Genomic DNA, 18938 nt, shown 5'->3' with positions numbered 1-18938 from the left:
GGGGGGGCTGTTGCAGGTGGAGGAAGGGGGGGCAGGGTGCTCTGTCTGGAGGGGAGGGGGGCAGTTCCAGGGGAGGCAGGGTGCTCTGTTAGGGGGGCTGTTGCAGGTGAAGGAAGGGGGGCAGTGTGCTGTGTTGGGGGGGCTGTTCCTAAGGATAGAGGGTGAAGGGGGGTGTCCTGTTCCTGGGGCACCTCTCTGTTCTGGGCAGGGGAGGGTGAAAGAGGGGACACCCTGTTCCAGTGGGGAAAGGGGGTTTTGCCCTATTCTGGGTGGGGCACCCCCAGTTCCCATGGGGAGTTTCAGGGAGGGGGAGTGTCATGGATTCCCAGGATTGGCACTACACCCCAGCTTTGGAACAGTCCCTAGGAAGAGCCCCTGTTTTGTGCCAGACCCCCTGGGGTCTCCCTCTCTCTTCAGGCCAGGCCTCACACCCTCCTGGCCTGAGCCCTGGCCTCCAGAACCTCCGCATCCCAGGCTGAGCTCTGCTCAGTAGGGCCAAGCAGACAGAGTCCTGGGAGAGCCTAGGACACGCAGGTCCGAGCAGCGATGCTCACACAGCATTGAGAGCTGAAGGGAAAAGCACAGACCATGCTGGCCAGCCCAGAGCCCAGCCAGGCTGCAGTGAACCCTGAGTCTCTCCTTTGGCAGGTCACAGTGAGAGCCCCAACTCCCACCTTCTCAGGCCTTGTCCTCAAGCTGGGTTCTTTTCAGCTTCCTTGCAGCTAGGTGAGGAGTCATCCTGCGGGGGCTCTGGGTGCCAGGTGTCACTGTCCGAGTGACTGGATTAACAATGCAATGTCCAGAGGAAACTGAGGCACGCCCAGGGATCCTAGAAATATTACCCCAAATTCCTATTTCATCAAAGGGAGGGTACCCTGCCCCAGGCAGGTGGAAGTGAAAGGGGCCCCCTGGTCCCTGCACATGCCTTGTTCCAGAGGAGTGAGGGGGCAGGTCCCTTGTTCCAGGCAGGGGTTGGTGAACCAGGTGCAGGGTGGGAGGGCAGACCCCATGGGGCTCCTACGGTACCAGCAATCCCTATTCGCTCTGGGGCTCCCTGCAGCAAATCCAGTCTGGCTGCTGGGGGAGGCTTTTATTGCACGATGCTCAGTATTTGCAGCAGCCCCACCCAGCCTTTTTCACACAAGGGAACAAATTGCTACTGTTATCCACCCCGGCGACCGAATCAGATCCCTTAGGTTAGCGCACAGTGGCCCAGGTTAACATAGTGGTCAGCGAGGCCCACACGTGGCCAGGTCTTCTGAGCTGTGCTGCTTGGCAATCTGGCTCTGTCCCTTTGGTTTTAGGCCTGCTGTGTGCTAGAACATTAACTCACTCAGGGGTGTGAAAAACCCACCCTACAGAGTGGCTTTGTTAAGATGCCCTAAATCCCCATCACCTGCTCTTGGGGAGGTGGATTACCTGCACCACCAGGAGAACCACGGTGTAGACAAGTATGTCTCTCTCAAAGGCCAGCTCCTAAGCCAGCCACTGACACCTTCCTGCTTTGTTAATATTGAGATATACCTATCTTACAGAGCTGGAAGGGATCCTGAAAGGTCATCGAGTCCAGCCCCCTGCCTTCACTAGCAGGACCAAGTACTGATTTTTTCCCCAGATCCCTAAGTGAACCCCTCGGGGATTGAACTCTCAACCGTGGCTTTAGCAGGCCAATGCTCAAACCACTGAGCTATCCCTCCAGCTGGGGGCTGTGCCAGGGATGGGGAAACCTGCTAGGCTGAACCTCCCAGCCCTTCCGCTTCCCTTGTGTGTCTGACTCCTCGAGCAACAGCGTTTGTTTCAGCCAGTCCTTGAATGACCCATTCATAGCACCCAACAGTCACCCAAAGGCCTCAGCTCTCCAGCTGTGCTTACACTGTCCAGAACTGGGCACAGCACAGAGAGAAACGAAGGGACACCTAGGAATCCCAAAACTCGGACCGAAATTCCCCATGTCCCTGAAGCAGCAAACAGCAGCCACCGGGTTTTATTCACCCAAACCCCCAGCCAGCCCAGCCCAGCCCATCCCTCCACCCCCCTGCACCACCAGACACACTCTGGAGCCAACACCTTTATTGCCAGTGGGGGCCAGGGTGAGCCTTCTCCCCGAGGAAAGTTCATGTGAGAGCATCTCCCCTCCCTGCATAGGACTCCCCCAAAGCAGCTCCCACCCTGTCACCCCTCCTGGGGGCCTGGGGCCAGGCAGGGGAATGCACAGCTCAGCTGCCGCACTGGCCTGCAGAGTAGCAGCGCCTGAGAGAACTGGAGGGAGGCACTAGCAGGCCTGAGCGCGAGGTAGGGGGAAGCTTGAGCCGTTTCTTTCCAGGAGGCCCTGAATCGCTGCCTGCTCAGTAAGGTAAAGGGGCCTTTGGGCCCTGCCCAGCAGGAGCAGCAGTGACCGGCCCCTTGGTCCTACAGCTCGGAGGAAGGGGCCCCATCTCAGGTTAGAGGTGGTAGTAGGGAGGGGCGAGAACGGAGGTGGTCCTGTGGTTTAGCCTGCTGCGTACTCCTCTCTAGCCCCAGCCCTTTCCTCCTGCTGCCGGCATCACGGGTTGAGCAGAGCTTTCAGGAGCTGTGGGAAGTTGGGGGTGCCCCAGCCTGAGACGGGGTCCCAGGAGGGGCCAGCACAGAACCCCTGCCCTTCCACTGCTGCATCCAGACACGACAGGTGGCAGCCCTGGGTGACCTGGGGAGTCAGAGAGCTCAGTAAGTGCACACTGCAGCCGCTAAGTGCCCCGACTGCATACAGACAAGCACCAAGCCAGGTGCAGGGGGATGGGGAATCACTGCCCCGCAGAGCGGGAGTTCCAGCTACAGGACACTCCAAGGCTGGAGCTGGAAAAGCCCCAGGCAGGCCGCCCCCTCCCCTGGATCCAGGACAAACGTCTCCCTCCACCCTTAGACAGGACTCGTCTCTCCAGCCCCCAGGCCTGGGTTCTCCCCTGCTGCTGACACTTCACCCCTCAGCCCCACTCACGTCATAGAGGGCATCAGTAGGTCCCTTCTCCTGCAGTTTGTAGAGCGCCGGGTTCAGGAAGCCCAGAGGCGGCAGACCTTTCTGCAAACGGCGGTCGTTGATCAGGGCCATAATGCCCCCTACCACGGGGGTGGAGGCCTGGAGGGGGGGGAAGAAAGGTGTGTCAGGGCCCTTGGGACATTGGGGGACTCAGAGCCCACGGCCCAACCTAGGGCTGCTCCTTACCGATGTCCCAGACACCCAGGGCAGGGGGATGCGGTTGGTCACCACCCAGTAGTTGTCGGAGAGGGCAGCCAGGTCGGGGTAGGCACGGCCGCTGCTGTTGTAGTAGGAGAGGGGTGGCAGCTTTGGGGCTGAGTGCAAGAAATTCCTGACAGCCGCAGCCTGGAAGAGACAGTCAGATGGGGAGGGAAACCTCGCAACTGGGCCCTACCCCTTTGCCCCTCCCCTTCCCCCTGCCCCCCACCCACCCCCCAGCCACCATCCTGCCCCTTCCCCTCACCCACTACCCACCCCCCCAGCCGCCATCCTGCCCCTTCCCCCTGCCCCTCACCCACCATCCTGCCCCTTCCCCCTCACCCACCATCCTGCCCCTTCCTCCCTGCCCCTCACCCACCCCCCCAGCTGCCATCCTGCCCCTTCCCCCTGCCTCTCCCCCTCCCCCCATCCTGCCCCTTCCCCCAACCCCTTCCCCCTGCCCCAACATCCACCCCCCAGTCGCCATTCTACCTCTTTGCCCCACCCCCCAGCCACCATCCTGCCCCTTCCCCCCACCCCATCCCCTCACCCACTCCCCCAACCTGCCAGCCACTGCGCTGCATGCCCCACACCTCGGTCCCAGCCCCACGCACCTGGTAGTCGGGCATAGGGAAGACATTGCTGAAGCCCCCACCACTGATATAATCCGTCACCTCCCAGGTCACTCGGAAGGGGTTCTTAAAGGCTGTGCCACCCACTGTGGTCACATAGGGGCTGTGGGGACAGGTGGGGGGAGCTGCACTGGCCAGGCCACCAGAGACAACTTCTCATTGGGGGGCCAGCAGCTCCCACTAACGGAGAGACTAATACATTGGGGGGCCAGAAGCCCCCACTTCTCTGGCTTTCCAGGCCCCACTGCCCCCTAGAGCTGGCAGTTCTCAGGGCTCCCTCAGGCCCCCAGTTCTCGGTTCTTCTGCATAGGTCTTTAAGCCCCTTTCCATTCCCTGGGGAACCCTGCTGCCTGCCCTGCCCCACCTGCCCCTGCCCGACATTCCCCTCCTGCCCTCCCCCCTCCCCCCCTCCCCCCAACTGCCCTCCCCCCCCAGGCCTGCCCTGTCCCACCCACCCCACCAGCCTTCCCCACCCAGCCTGCCTTCACCTCCAGCCTTCCCACACCGCCTGCCCCTCCAGCCTTCCCCACCTGGCCTCCCCCCATCCAGCCTGCCCCTCCAGCCTTCCTCTGCCCAGCCTGCACTGTCCTACCTGCCCCGCCAGCTTTCCCCCACCCGGCCTGCCCCCGTCCAACCTTCTCTCGCTACCTCCCCTGCTCTCACCCTCCCATCTTGTCTGTGTTGTTGCTCCCCAACAGGTGCATCTCTGCCCCAGCAGCCCCAAACCTCCCGGCTGGGGCTATGCCAGGAACACTCAGCCCAGGGCAGAGCAGGGCCAGGAGCTGTAACTGTGCCGCCCCCCAGCTGCTTGGCCAGGGTTACAGCATTGTCTGCCGGAGACTTCCCAGCCCTTCTCTCCCCACCCCCGCCACCCCCCCGTTACCTGGAGGCTGGGAAGCTGGGCCGGAAAGTGTGGCTCCCTCCAGCAAGCTTTCTGCAGCCAGCTCCAGCATCACCTGCAAGGCAGGAGTACGGGATCAGCCTGGCCCGTGAGGCATGGACCCTTGTTGGGGCCAGGGGCCAAGCACCCATCTCCCCACCCCAGTGCTGCAGGGAGGGACCAGGGGGACTCCTGGGTCCCAGCACGATCCACGCGTTCCCAGGGAGGAAGGCAGCCCAGGGCAAGAGGTGCTGGCAGGCTGCGTGTACCTGAGGCGAAGAGCACAGTCAAGCCCCGCGCAGCAGCCTTCATGAACTCCACGTTGACGCGCTCCATGTAGGCCCGGGACAGGCTGTCCTCATCATCCCCGTAGCTCACCGAGTGCACCCAGGGCACCGAGGACATGTTACTGAGCAGCAGCAGCCAGGCCAGGAAGGGCTCCTGGCTCTCATGCCTCCCTGCAAGGGACAGCAGAGAAGGAATCAGCCCCCATCCGGAGCCTCCATCCCCATGGGGCAGAGCAGAGAAGGCCCAGGAGAGGGAAAGCAGTGCAGGAACAATCTTAGCCCCCAGGTCTCATCCTGGGCACGAATAGAGATGCTAGAATATCCCTGCCAGAACTGTTACTCGCTACACTCACTGCAGCCAGAGAATGGCCAGTCCCTCTTTGAGTCTGGCTAAGTCCTTGGCCTTAGAGACATCCTGTGGCAGTGAGTTCCGCAGGCTAATTACATATACCATGAAAAAGTATTTCCCTTCCATGTCACTGATTGTCCCCGTGCTGAGAGACAGGGAAAACAAAAGCCCCCAATCGCCCCTTCTCTTGACCAATCAGTAGTGATAGACTATTCTCATGTCACTTCTCATTCGTTTCACTTCTCCCAGTGGTTTCAATCTCTCTTGCACCCAAGAGAGAGAAAAAGAGCTGGCCAGGGAGCTCCCTGAACCACTCATGTTCGTTTTCAATCAGTTCTGGAGCACTGGGGAAGATCCACAGGACTGGAAGAAAGCTCACGTTGTGCCAATATTCAAAGAGACTGTAAATGCGACAACCAGGGAAATGACAGGTCTGCCAGTGACCTTGAGTAAGATAATGGAGTGGCCGATACAGGACTCGATTAATAAAGAATTAAAGGAGGATAACAATTATTACCAATCAACGTCGGTTTATGGAAATTAGAACTTGTCAAATGATTTTTTTTTCTATGAGATATGCGTTTGGTTGATAAAGGGAATAGTGTTGATGTAATATCATTAGATTGGTCAGGCGTTTGATTTGGTACCACATGACATTTTGATTAAAAAAAACCTAGAAAGATAAAATTAACAAGGCACACATTCAACTGATTAAAAACTGGCTAACTGCCATGTCTCAACATGTAATTTAAGCTAGGAATTATCAAGCAGGTACATTTCTAGTCAGGACCTGCAGGAATCAGTTATTGGCCCTACACTATTTCACATTTGTATCAAAGACCTGGAAAGAAAAAAATTGTTACTGATAAAATTTGTAGCTAGACGAGGTGGGCAAGGTGATATTTTCTATTGGACCAACATCTGTTGGTGAAAGAGACAAGCTTTCAAAGTACACCGAGCTCTGCTTCAGGTCTTCTGTCTCTTTCACCAATAAAACGTACGCCCACCCATCTTGTCTCTCTAGTATCCTGGGAGCCACACGGCTACAACAACAGTGCAGACAAAGTTCGTGGATGACACAAAGATTGGGGGAGGGGTAAATAAAAAGAACAGTGGTAAAAAACCCATTGGTACCAGAACTAGGGGTGCAGCAGCACCCTCTGGCTTGAAGTGGTTTCCATTATATGCAAGGTTTACAATTTGGTTCAATGGCTCTCAGCATCCCCACTATACAAATTGTTCCAGCGCCCCTGTAAAAAACTACAAAGTGATTTGGACTGCTTGGTAAACTGGGTGCCAACAAACAATATGCATTTTAATCTGGCCAAAGGTATACTTGTAGGAACAAAGAGTGCAGACCATTCTTACAGGCTGGGGGCTCCAGCCCAGGCTGCAGTGTCTCTGTAAAGGAGTGGAGGTCATGTTGGACAATCAGCTGAACACGCGCTCCCAGTGCGATGCTGTAGCCAACAGGGCTAATGCGATCCTTGGATTTATAAACAGGGGAATCTCAAGGAGCAGCAGGAAGGTTATTTTACTGCTGTATTTGGCACTGGTGCGACTGCTGCTGGAACCCTGTGCCCAGTTCTACTGCCCACAAATCCACATGGACGTTGAGAAGTGGTGCAGGGTTCAGAGATGAGCCAAAAGAATGATGTAAAGATTGAAAAACCTGCCTTATAGTAACTGAGATCATTAACAAAGGGCTGGTCTAAGCGGCGAGTTAGTGCCATCAAGCCTGGGTGCGAATCTACCGCACACTCATTTGCCACGTGGACCCTGCTACAGCAAAGTACAAGTTCCCAGTGCGCTTTCCTGTCCATCGAAGTGCAGGACAGAACTTCCAGTGCATGGTAGCAGGGGCCACACGGCAAGCTGGTACGCTGCAGAGTCACACCCTGGCGTGCCGTGCAACAGCTCGCTGCGTAGATGAGTCAGAGAGAAGGTTACGGGCTGACTTGATCACCGTCTATCAGCACCTACAGACGGAACAGCATTGTCATAATGGACTTTTTAGTCTAGAGAGAAATGGACAAAAAGAACCAGTGGCTGGAAGTTGAAGCAAGAAATTTACACCAGAAATAAGAAAAACGCAGTGAGGATAATAAACTAGTGAACAAATTCCAAGGACTGTGGTGGATTCTCCATCCCTGGCAGTTCTTAACTCAGGACTGAGGTCTGGCTGTCTAGAAGATCTGCTCTAGTTAAACAGGAGTGAAAGCCGTTCTCTTGCCTGGTTTAGGTCAGACAGGAGGATCTCAACAGCCCCTCTGGCTTTATAATCTGGAGATTTTCACCTTCCTCTGAGTCCCTTGAGTTCTGCACCAGCCCGGATGAGATGGGGCCAGTCCCGCCATGTCCACATGAGGCCACACAGCTGCCTCATACCAAGGCAGCAGAATAGTCTCTGCATAGTTCTCTCCGCTCCTATGCAGCGGAACACCTACACCTTGTTTATTTGTCCAAACCTGGGCATCGAGCAGAGGTCTCCATTGCACTGTCTACAATGAGCCCAGGTCCCTTCCCTGAGCTGAAGGGGTTAATTTGGACCCTGTAAGGGGTAGGAGTATACACACACACCCCTCCCCCCTCGCGCATTACTGTGCATTTGAAATGGGATTTCATCTGCGGTGGTGCTGCCCATTCCCCTGGCTGGGTTTGATCTCTCTGAAGTTCCACAGTCCCCTCTGCTCCTGACTCCCCATCTTCTTCTCTCCCACTTTCCTGAGCACTAATAAATACATCACCCAAGATGGGCGCTAGTCCAGAACCTTCAGCCCCTGCTGTGGAGATAATTTAACCCAACTCTTCGCTTTCTGTCTCCTGGCCAGTTCTGACCCCGGGCTAGGGTGACCAGACAGCAAGTGTGAAAAATCAGGACGGGGGTGGGGGGTGTAATAGGAGCCTATATAAGAAAAAGACCCAAAAATCAGGACTGTCCCTATAAAAATCGGGACATCTGGTCACCCTACCCCGGGCAGAACTTTGCCTCTTACCCCCAGTGACTTAGGGGCAACCCTGGCAAAAGCCTTTTGCAACATAAATAAATTATGTCATCTGGTTCCCCTTTACCCGCGTGACAGGCTCAAAGAGCTCAGAGCTCAGTCGCCCCTTGGGGCACCAGAGAGACGGGGCCAGCTGCCTCCAGCTGGGAGGAAACGGGGGGAGGGGGGGGGGATTTATGGAAATTGCTTCGGGTGGAGATGCTGGCAGAGGAAGAGGATACCAGCAGCGTGGAGGAGGGGGTTGGGGGTGGCAGAGAGGCCGGCCCATGTCAGGGGTGCGGATACCAGCTGCGTGGGGGGAGAGGTTGGGGGGGCCGAGGGGCAGGCCCACATTGGGGGTGGGGTCAGGGAGGGTGGCACAGGAGTAGGCCCACACTGGGGGTGGGGATACCAGCTGCATGGGCATCAGGGAAGGCACACGGGCAGGCCCATATTGGGGGGGCACACAGGGAGGCCCGTGTCGGGGGTGGGGTCGGTACCTGCGTGAGAGGCAAGGGGGGGGCGCAGGGCCGGGGTGGGGGGGGGGGGGGGGTCCCTGGGGGGGGGGGGGGGGGGGGGGGGAGGCGGGGGGGGAGGCACAGGGGGGGTCCGTGTAAGGGGTGAGGTTGGACCCGGGGGGGGGGGGAGGGGCCGCAGGCCCGTGTCGGGGGTGGGGCCGGTACCTGCATTACTGAAGACCCAGGTGGAGATGTTGGCACCTGTGCTCATGATGTACTCCACATCCAGGCTGGCCTCGAGCCCCGCCTTGCCCAGCTCTTGGTGCCCGACCACCTGGTCGACCCGGGAGCGGTGCCCAAAGCTGCTTGCGAAGAGCTTCATGAACTCTGCCAGGTCAGCCGGGTGGAAATACTGCTCCAGGAACTGGGGGGACAGGCAGGGAGGCTGTGACATTCCTCACCCTACCCAGAGCACCGTCCCTCCCCTGGGCCCCCAGACCCAGACATAGGCCCGAAACGTGCACCCCCGGCTGGGATCCCCACTGGCTGTCCCTGAGCCGGCTTTGGTGCCTCCACACAGGCCTGGCCACTGCTGTCAACAGGGGGGGTTCCCGTGGGTCCTGGGGCACAGGCTGGGCCACTGTTATGGGGGGTGTGTGTAACCATGGTTACCTGGGCTGAAGCATGGCTATTGTCACGGAGGGATGTCACCACAGTTACCTGGGCACAGGCCTGGCTGTTATTGGGCAATGCCCCGATGTCCCCGTCCGTCAGGTTGTATCTCTTGCGGATGACAGAGGGCGTCACACCCAGATGGAAAGCTGCCCTCTGCTGGTACCGTGCCGTCGCCTCCTCCTTCCCCGAGGCTCTGGTCACCACCTTCCTTTCCGCAGGGAACCGGTGCAGGCCACCCACTGGATGCCAAGGAGAAAGCAGAGGAGGTAGGGTTAGGGCCTCTGTCTCCAGTGGGGTGGGGGGCTCTGTTCTAGCCCCTCCTCCTTTCTGGTCTGCAAGGGAGCAGGGAAAGCTCATTCACTCTGAGCTGGGAGCCCCCCAGACCTCCGCCCGAGCAGGGCTGGGCTGGCCTGTGTGCGGATGAGAGATGGCCCCCGGATGGGCGCTCTCCCCTTGGGGTCAGTGTGGCCCCAGTGCCTCTATGCTGCAGGGAGCTCTGAGTGTGCAGCAGGGGGCACTCACCCTTCACATTGGGTATAAGATGCTCCCAGAGTTCACATCTTAAAGCTCCCCAGCGGCACCCCAGAATCAGCATACCCACACAACCAAATCTCTTCCCTGCCTCCCTGCAGGGAGGAGCCAAGATTACCCTTCACCTCCTATCCCAAAACGCTCCGTAGTGCTCTTGTGTCATTGTTGAGCAGCTGCTGCTTCCCACCCCAGAGGTGGCTGCATGATAGTGGCAGGTAACATCACCCCATATCCTTCACTTCCCTTGGTGGGGTGGGAGCATCAGGCTTGGCTAGCACTAGTTAATAACGCGTGGCTTGTTTCCCCATCTGCAGAGTAGGGACCCCGGGACAGGCCTAGGAACACTGGTACCATGTCTGCGAGTAGGAGGGGCCTGCCCAGCCACGAAGGAGAGTGGAGTGGCTGAGGACTCGCAGGAGCCAGCCAGGAGCAGCAGGTGCTTGGGTTAGCCCATCTCACACACCAGGTGAACCTGAGAGAGCTCTCCAGGTCTCCACAGCGCCGGGAACATGCAGCTCTCCCCCCCCAGCCCGGGCCAGCTCATACCAAAGTCAATGTGTTCAGCCAGATCCTCATGGAGGGTGTAGGGGACAGGGGAGCGCACAGCGCTGCGCTGGCCGCTCTCGTAGCGATGGAACTGGGCTCCTGGCAGGAGGCGCTCCGCCGTGCTGCAAGAGAGAATCAAACGCCACCCATCAGCCTGGGGTAGAGGGGGACCAGTTTCCCGCTCCGTCCCCGGGGCTGCTGGAACTCAGGCAGGCCTGCCCCTCTTTGCACTGCCCTCCCGCAGGCATGGCCCCGCTCACACCCTGTGCACTGTGACATTCCCCAGGGTACGTGCTGGACCCCTGAACAGCCGTGTCCCCATAATTCTCAAACCTGGAGCTCCTGGCCTGCTCACAGCTATCAGCATGTTCATTCACTCCCCGCTACACACCGGAGCACTCTGACCAGTCACTCATGGACTACGTACAGGGAGACATCAGCAAATTCCTAGCCCCAGCCTCGTCTCCCAGAAACGTGCTGAACAATACAAGCATGTGGCAGGTCCGTCCTTTCACAGGAGAATGAGATACACACCAGCCCTGCTATCCCAAACAGAGCTTCCCACACACGCAATCCAGACAGACTGGTTAAGAATAAACGTGTCTTATTGTTTTATAACTACAGAGAGCCAGATTTTAAGTGATTTCAAGGGATGATGCTCAGGACTGTCACAAAACGAAAATAAAGGAGCAAAGCGCAAGCTCACCCCTAACTTAATAACAAGCTAAGTGAACTGAAAAGCAAAGGTTCTGTCTCACCACAGGCTGGGTCGCCTCCCCTTAGCTCAGTGCTCTGAGAGCGGCTGATGTCATGAGCAGAGATGGAGGAGGAGAGCAGGGAATTGGAGGCCGCTGTCTCTCAGGCCTGGTCTACACTACAGAGTTAGGGCAGTAAGGCAGCTGATCTTGACCTAACTGTAAGTGTCTACACCACAATGGTGATCCAGCTGAGGGAAGTCGCCCCCTAGACCGACTTGATAACTCCACCTCCGCGAGAGGCGCTGCGNGGCGGGGGGCGGGGGGGGGGGGGGGGGGGGGGGGGGGGGGGGGGGGGGGGGGGGGGGGGGGGGGGGGGGGGGGGGGGGGGGGGGGGGGGGGGGGGGGGGGGGGGGGGGGGGGGGGGGGGGGCTAGGAGGGGGTCAGTTGGCTGTCAGCCCAGCGAGGTACACAGGAAGGTTTCTAAGTAAACAGAGCCATTTACAACCAATTGTCCTAGTCAATGGGAGCCATTAAGATTCTAACAGGTTTCACAGTAGCAGCCGTGTTAGTCTGTATCCGCAAAAAGAAGAACAGGAGTACTTGTGGCACCTTAGAGACTAACAAATGTATTAGAGCATAATAACCTTTGTTATGATACCTTACAAGAGACCTTTTGCATAAAGCATATTCCCATTACATCATATTCACACTCATAAGCATATTTCCATAAAACATATGGAGTGCAACGTCACACATGTAATTATAAAATAAATCAACTGGAAGATAAATCTTGTACTTCCATGTCAGTGAACAGCGTATAGATCAGTATAAACAAGTCATTGTCTGTATGAAATGTTAGTTTGTACTGACTTCGTTAGTGCTTTTTATGTAGCCTGTTGTAAAACTAGGCAGCTACCTAGATGAGTGGATGTACCCACTGGAAGAGCTCTGTGTACCCCCTGGGTCACAGCCACTGAGCTAGACCTGCCCTGACAGGTGTTGCGTGGGTGTCAGGCACTGGGCACCTCACACGGCCTGTGGCAGAGCCAGTCTCCTGCCGGCAGTAATGTGTCACCACCTGCCCGGGAACCCTGGATACGTCTGTGCTCTGCAGCTTTGGCTCAGAGCCCGGCCACCAGTGCCTGCTCACAGCACAGCGACCTGCACAAACCTGTATGTACTTTCCTGTACATACTTAATCTTCAAAACCCTTTCTCCGTTTCCCCTCACTGATGCCCCCTCTAGGACAGTGGTTCCCAAACATTTCCTTGCATGACTCCATTTCCACATATATTGCTTCCCGTGACCTCACACAGCATGGAGGACGCCATTTCAAAATGGCAGCTTCCGCAAAGCGTGACCTCGCACATGTACGGTGCATCTGAGGGCACACCGTGCAGAGGATGCCATTGTATAAAATGGTGTTTTCCACACACTCAGGATTGCCGAGGTCCCATCTCCTGATGGAGTGACCCCTCCTGGGCGTTGTGACTGACTTTTGGGCGCTGCTGCTCTAGGACAGTGGTTTTCAAACTTTATTTCTGGCGACCCAGTTGAAGAAAATTGTTGATACTGCCACCCAACGGAGCTGGGGATGAGGGGTTTGGGGTATGGGAGGGGCTCAGGGCTGGGGAAGAGGGTTGGGGTGCGGGAGGGGGTCAGGGCTCTGGGCTGGGGNGCTCAGGGCTGGGGAAGAGGGTTGGGGTGCGGGAGGGGGTCAGGGCTCTGGGCTGGGGCTGAGGGGTTTGGGGTGTGGGAGGGGGGCGGGGGGGGGGAAGGGGGTGGGGGTGGGGGGGGGGGTCAGGGCTCGGGGCTGGGGCTGAGAGGTTTGGGGTGCAGGAAGGGGCTCTGGGCAGGGCTGGTTCAGGGCTTGGGCACGGGCTTACCTCAGGCAGCTCCTGGTCAGTGTCACAGCAGGGGTGCAGAGGCACACGTCCTGCCTGTCCTGGCACCGCAGACCGCGCTGCGCCCCGGAAGCAGCCAGCAGCAGGTCCGGCTACTATGCGGAACTGTGCCAGCGGCTCCGCGCAGCTCTCGCCCGAAGGCACCGCTCCCCCAAGTTCTATTGGCTGGAAACCGGCCAATGCGGAGTGCGGAGCCAGTGCTCATAAGAACATAAGAAAGGCTGTACCAGGTCAGACCAAAGGTCCATCTAGCCCAGTATCCTGTCTACCAACAGTGTCCAGTGCCAGGTGCCCCAGAGGAAGTGAATCTAACAGGCAATGATCAAGTGATCTCTCTCCTGACATCCATCCCCACCCTCTGACAGACAGAGGTTAGGGACACCATTCCTTACCCGTCCTGGCTAATAGCCATTAATGGACTTAACCACCAGGAATTTATCCAGTTCTCTTTTAAACGCTGTTATAGTCCTAGCCTTCACAACCTCCTCAGGCAAGGAGTTCCACAAGTTGACTGTGCGCTGTGTGAAGAAGAACTTCCTTTTATTTGTTTTAAACCTGCTGCCTATTAATTTGATTTGATGACCCCTAGTTCTTGTATTATGGGAATAAGTAAATAACTTTTCCTTATCCACTTTCTCCACATCACTCATGATTTTATAGACCTCTATCATATCCCCCCTTAGTCTGCTCTTTTCCAAGCTGAAGAGTCCTAGCCTCTTTAATCTCTCCTCAAATCAGGGGCAGCCTGCAGAGCCCATGGCCCCCGCCTAGGAGCCAGACCTGCTGCTGGCCGCTTCCGGGATGCAGCGTGGTGTCAGGTAGGGACTAGCCTGCCTTGGCTGGGAAGCACCTCCGACGGGACTCTCAACGGCCCGGTTAGTGGTGCTGACCAAAGCCACCGCGACCCAGTGACTTACATTCCGCAACCCAGTACTGGGTCGCGACCCGCAGTTTGAAGACCACTGCTCTAGAATGCGTCTCTTTGTGCTTTCCAGAGCACTGTCTGCCCTCTGCTCATCTGCAAGATGCTGGCAGCTAACAACTGGGCAGTCACAGAGGTTAGCTCCTCCCCCCAAAGGGCATGCTCTTTTCCTCTGCTATACAACTGGCGTCAGCCTGAAAAACATACTGCTTCTTTCTGCTAAGTTGGAAGTGCCCACCCCTCCCCCTCAGTAGTTGTCTTTACCATTCCCTTTGGGGATTACATACCAATATTCCTTGGACTATTGGAAATAATTGGAAACGCTACAGAGAAGGGCAACAAAAATGATTAGGCATATGGAACAACTTCCATATGGAAACAGATTAAAAAGACAGAGACTGTTCAGCTTAGAAAAGAGACGACTGAGGGGGGAATACAATAGGGGTCTATAAAATCATGACTGGTGTGGAGAAAGTGAACAGGGAAGTGTTATTTACCTCTTCATATAACACGAAAACCAGGGGTCACCCAATGAAATTAATAGGCAGCAGGCTTAAAACAAACTTAAGGAAGTACATTTTCACACAACGCACAGTCAATCTGTGCAACTCATTGTCAAGGGATATTGGGAAGGCCAAAGTAGAACTGGGTTCAAATAAGAATTAGATGAATTCATGGAGGATAGGTCAGTTAATGGCTATTAGTCAATATGGCAGGGACACAACCTCATGCTCTGGGTGTCCCTAAACCTCTGACTGCCAGAAGAGGAGACTGGACAACAGGGGATGGATCACTTGATAAGTTGCCCTGTTCTGTTCATTCCCTCTCATGCATCTGGCACTGGCCACTGCGGAAGACGGACCATTGGTCTGACCCAGCATGACTATTTGGACATGTTCAAAATATCATTTCCTACCAGCATTTCCATTGGAATACAATCCAACTCCCCAACTTTTAAGCTACTCTACAGAGCTTCCCACTCCAAATGCACTTTAGCCAAAGGCACAGAAGTTCCATATTTTCCCAATGCCAGGTAATATATGTCAGTCTCTTTGACCATGCTTTCCCTAACCAGAGAAATCTGGGCACTAGTGCCCCTCCACCCTAGACATTCATTGCAGTTCACTTTGGCAACTGTGGCTTTAGGTATACCGCATTGCCATTGCAAAGTACATCAAAAGGAAGCCAGATCTCGGTCAGCCAAAGACAACTAGGAGGAAGTTCCACAGTTTTTCAACCACAAATGGCTATGTTTGTAGCAAAAACAACTCCAGAACGGAAACAAAAGACAGACATGAAAATTACACAATTTTTTTACCATTGTAATATTCCTTTTTCTGTTACTGAGTCACGGGGTCCCCAGGCGATGCTCTGGAACTGCTCCCTACGAAGCCAGGCAGGACTCTGGGGGAGCCTCCTCTCTGTGAGCAGACTGTCTCCAGGGCAAGAAGCTTACACAGCTTCCACCTTCCTGGGTCTGAGGTTACGAAGGGGCAGTCATAGCATTTGTACAGGCAACTGGAGCAGCCTCCGCAAAAGTCACACCCCCTTATTCCCACCACCTAGACATTGGTGCAATACACAGGGAAACTGAGGCACACACAGCATTCATGCGAAACAGTAAGACTCACATAGGCTCACATACAACATAACAAGGGAAAATCCCCATTTCGTCACACTGAGCATCCAACTTTTCACTCTGTGATCAGCTGCCGAAGGTCAGGCTACAAACTACTCAATCGCAAGCAGATAGAAGGGGAACTATCAGATGTTGTTACTGATGGCTTGAGGGTGGAAGCAGGCAACAAATTTCATAGAAAAGTAGTCACATTAATACTGGATTGCTGGAGTAATGTGCACAATGACCCTGGGATAGCTAATTGTGTACACATGGGGAAAATTGTGGTTTATGTATCAGGAGCTAATACTGGAAGCAATAAGACAACTGAGAAGTACTGTGTGACACTGGGAAGAGAAACCAAGCCACTAACAAATGCACTGCACGGTTGTGTTGTTAAGAGCTACCTAACAGCGTGAGAGTGCTTTGGAACAACATACCACCAGTTACATACGGATGTACATCAGACCAGTTAAATCTACATGGACCAGACCTTACACCAAGTGCTTTGATGAAACAATGTTGTGAATTTACAAAAGTGTTTTCATAATCACCATCAGCCTGGAGCCTGGTTAACAGAATGCCAAGGATCTGTAAAATCCTAAATCCTTGGTGACATGCGATGGACCAAACAACATGCCTGGAAACGTATGTTCAGCAGCATTATTTTAGGCTTGTGAGTGACCACAAGGCAGACTGCGAGGATAGAGCGGCGGTGGCCTGCGATATGCAGGAGATCAGACTGGAGGATTTGGTGGTCCTTTCTGGTCTTAAACTCTGTGACACTTGAGACCTGTGGGCACTTCTTGGCCAACACCGGAAACTAGGGTTACCATATTTCCACAATCAAAAAAGAGGACACTTGCGGGGGAAGGGGGGAGCCCCACTCTAGCCCTGCCTTCACCCTGCCCCGCCCCCATCCACTCCCTCCCACTTCCCACCCCCAGACTGCCCCCCTCAGAACCCCCAACCCCCCCTGCTCCTTGTCCCCCGACTGCCCCCTGCTGGGACCCCTGCTACTAACTGCCCCCTAGGACCCCACCCCCTATCTAAGCCTCCCTGCTTCTTGTCCCCTGACTGCCCCCTCCTGAGAACCCTCCACCCTAACTGCCCCCCTAGGACCCTACCTGTCCCCTGACTGCCCCGACCCTTATCCACACCCCCGCCCCCAGACAGACCCCCGGGACTCCCATGCCCTATCCAACTGCTCCCCGCCCCCTGATAGGACCCCCAGAATTCCCGACCCATCCAACCCCCTCTGCTCCCTGCCTGCCTCGACCCCTCTCCACACCCCTGCCCCCGACAGCCCCCCCAGAACCCCCGACCCATCTAAACCCCCTGCTCCCTGTCCCTGACTGTCCCTCTTCTGCAACTCCCCGGCCCCGTTACCGTGCCACTTGGCTTAGAGCAGGTGTCTGGCTCCGTGCCCCAAGGAGCGCCCCGCCCGAGCGCTGCCGAGCGGCGTGCTGTGGCTGTGGAGGAGGGGGGAAGCAGGGGAGGGGCTCTGGTCGCAGCTGCCAGCCCCGCCGCCGCGTTCCCTCACAGGCGAACAGCCCCGCCCCGCAGCGCTGCCGGGCAGCGTGCTAAGGCTTCAGGGGATGGGGGGAGCCGGGAACGGGCTTTGGCTGCCGAGACCCCAATGCGAGCGGCGCTCGGCTGCCCTGTCAGCTGCTTTTCGATCGATAAATAGCCGACCGGGGGGAAATCCCGGACATTTTTAGAAATCCCCCCCGGACAGCTATTTAAAGAGCGAAAAGCTGGACATGTCCGGAGGAATCCGGATGTATGGTAGCCCTACTGGAAACATGAGGCAGCAATTCCCCTGAACAATCCAGCCCCATGATTGACGCAGAGAAGGCCCAATGCCATGCAGCCCCCGCTACTTGGGCAGGGCTCAACCAGCACACAGCATGGGACCCTATGCAGGGGTTACATCCCTGTCCCGACACAGACTACAGGGGCCTGGCTTCTCCTTCCACCCAGGCAGTGCCGACACAACTTGTGTGGCCAATAAAGACCCACTGAATTTAATGAGGCAAGCCCAGCCAGGCCCCCCCGGCCAAGGGACTCACCTGGCTGGCATCACGCACTCTAGGAAGTCCAAGGTGCTAATGGTCTTGCAGCCCTTGATGCCGTAGGCCCCCAACCACTTGTGCACAGTGCTGAGCGTGAGGAGAGATGGCTGGACGAGTGTGCGCAGCTCCTCCAGTGACAGGTACTTTCCTGCAGCACAGGGCAGAGGTGACAGCTAGTTGGCCCCCACCCAGGAGGACAGTAAGGCAGCTCTCTCTTGGAAGAGTCCAGCACTCCCCATGCCCCAGGGAAACATCTCCATATTTGTACTCTTGGACTCCCAACACACCACGTTTCCCTCCATGTTGTCAGATTCTGCTCTTCACAGCACCTGCGCCCAGAAGCAACTACACTGGCTGGGCAGAGATGCACTCCCCGGGTGGTGGTGGCAAAGCAGTGGGCAGCTGCGTGAACAGCCCCAAGGCCCTCTGGAAGATCCCCCTCAGTCCCCGCTCTCTCCAGGGCAGTTACCATACTGAGGTGAATCAGGGTCTGAGACTCTTCCCACCAGCTTCACCAGATGCTCCACGTTCTGCTGCCTGAGGGCAAAGGTCAACACAAGCTCATCCAAGGGAGCGACCGGGCCCAGGTGCCTCCATTCAGCAGGGACCCTGAGGGGAAGAGGGTGCTGCGGTGATCCACTTGGACGGAGTGGGGCCCAAACAGCATGAACAGAGCCGGCGATAGGCACAAGCAGAGCCGCTCAAGGGGGCCCCCATTCACTTTTTAGTATGTGTTGTGGGGGCCCCCCAAATACACCTCAGGGAGGGTGGGGGGAAACTCACAGTTACACTGGGAGATCCACACACCCCGGAGCCAGGACTCTGCCCGACAGGACGTTCCAGGTGCATGGGCGAGAGAAAAGGAGGGCGGGAGGGGTGGCCTTCAGGCAGAGCAGAACCCAGCACTAGGTGCTTAGTCCCCACCCACGGGGCAGCACTTACCGGAGACTCTGGTCCTGCTCTGGGGCCCAGCCCAGCGCTAAGGAGCGCCACCAGCCCGCGAGACTCACAGCGACCGCCAGCAGGAACCTGCCACCGAAAGCACAGCAGACAGCATCAGAGCTTGACCAGGTAGACCCCCGCCCCAGTGCCCAGCAGCTCCTTCCCCTGCAGGGGAGACCCCCCCCCCCATTGCCTGGCAGTTCCTTCTCCCTTCCCCTGCCAGGAG

At 56.6% G+C, this 18938-nt stretch overlaps 1 protein-coding gene across 2 annotated transcripts in view; it reads right to left on the bottom strand.

Annotated features, from left to right (window-relative positions):
• Window positions 1-2053: 2053 nt before the first annotated feature.
• TPP1 (tripeptidyl peptidase 1) overlaps window positions 2054-18938 on the bottom strand; it is a 17426-nt gene continuing 541 nt past the window's right edge. The window contains exons 2-13 of one of the 2 annotated variants that reach the window (XM_034759205.1): window positions 18713-18799; window positions 18240-18379; window positions 17768-17918; window positions 10554-10675; window positions 9522-9715; window positions 9027-9225; window positions 4993-5181; window positions 4727-4799; window positions 3826-3946; window positions 3200-3358; window positions 2975-3112; window positions 2054-2683 (exon numbers count right to left, since the gene is read on the bottom strand). In XM_034759205.1, coding sequence (XP_034615096.1) covers window positions 2543-2683; window positions 2975-3112; window positions 3200-3358; window positions 3826-3946; window positions 4727-4799; window positions 4993-5181; window positions 9027-9225; window positions 9522-9715; window positions 10554-10675; window positions 17768-17918; window positions 18240-18379; window positions 18713-18799 — 1714 coding nt within the window. In that variant the 3' untranslated portion in view covers window positions 2054-2542. Of the gene's footprint in view, window positions 2684-2974; window positions 3113-3199; window positions 3359-3825; window positions 3947-4726; window positions 4800-4992; window positions 5182-9026; window positions 9226-9521; window positions 9716-10553; window positions 10676-17767; window positions 17919-18239; window positions 18380-18712; window positions 18800-18938 lie in introns of those variants that run through there. The other variant, XM_034759206.1, reaches the window with a different exon arrangement.

The sequence above is a fragment of the Trachemys scripta genome, chromosome 1, assembly GCF_013100865.1.
Source record: "Trachemys scripta elegans isolate TJP31775 chromosome 1, CAS_Tse_1.0, whole genome shotgun sequence".
NCBI lineage: Eukaryota > Metazoa > Chordata > Testudines > Emydidae > Trachemys > Trachemys scripta.
The sequence above is the reverse complement of the archived record's forward strand: the minus strand, read 5'-3'. Positions and strand labels throughout refer to the sequence as shown.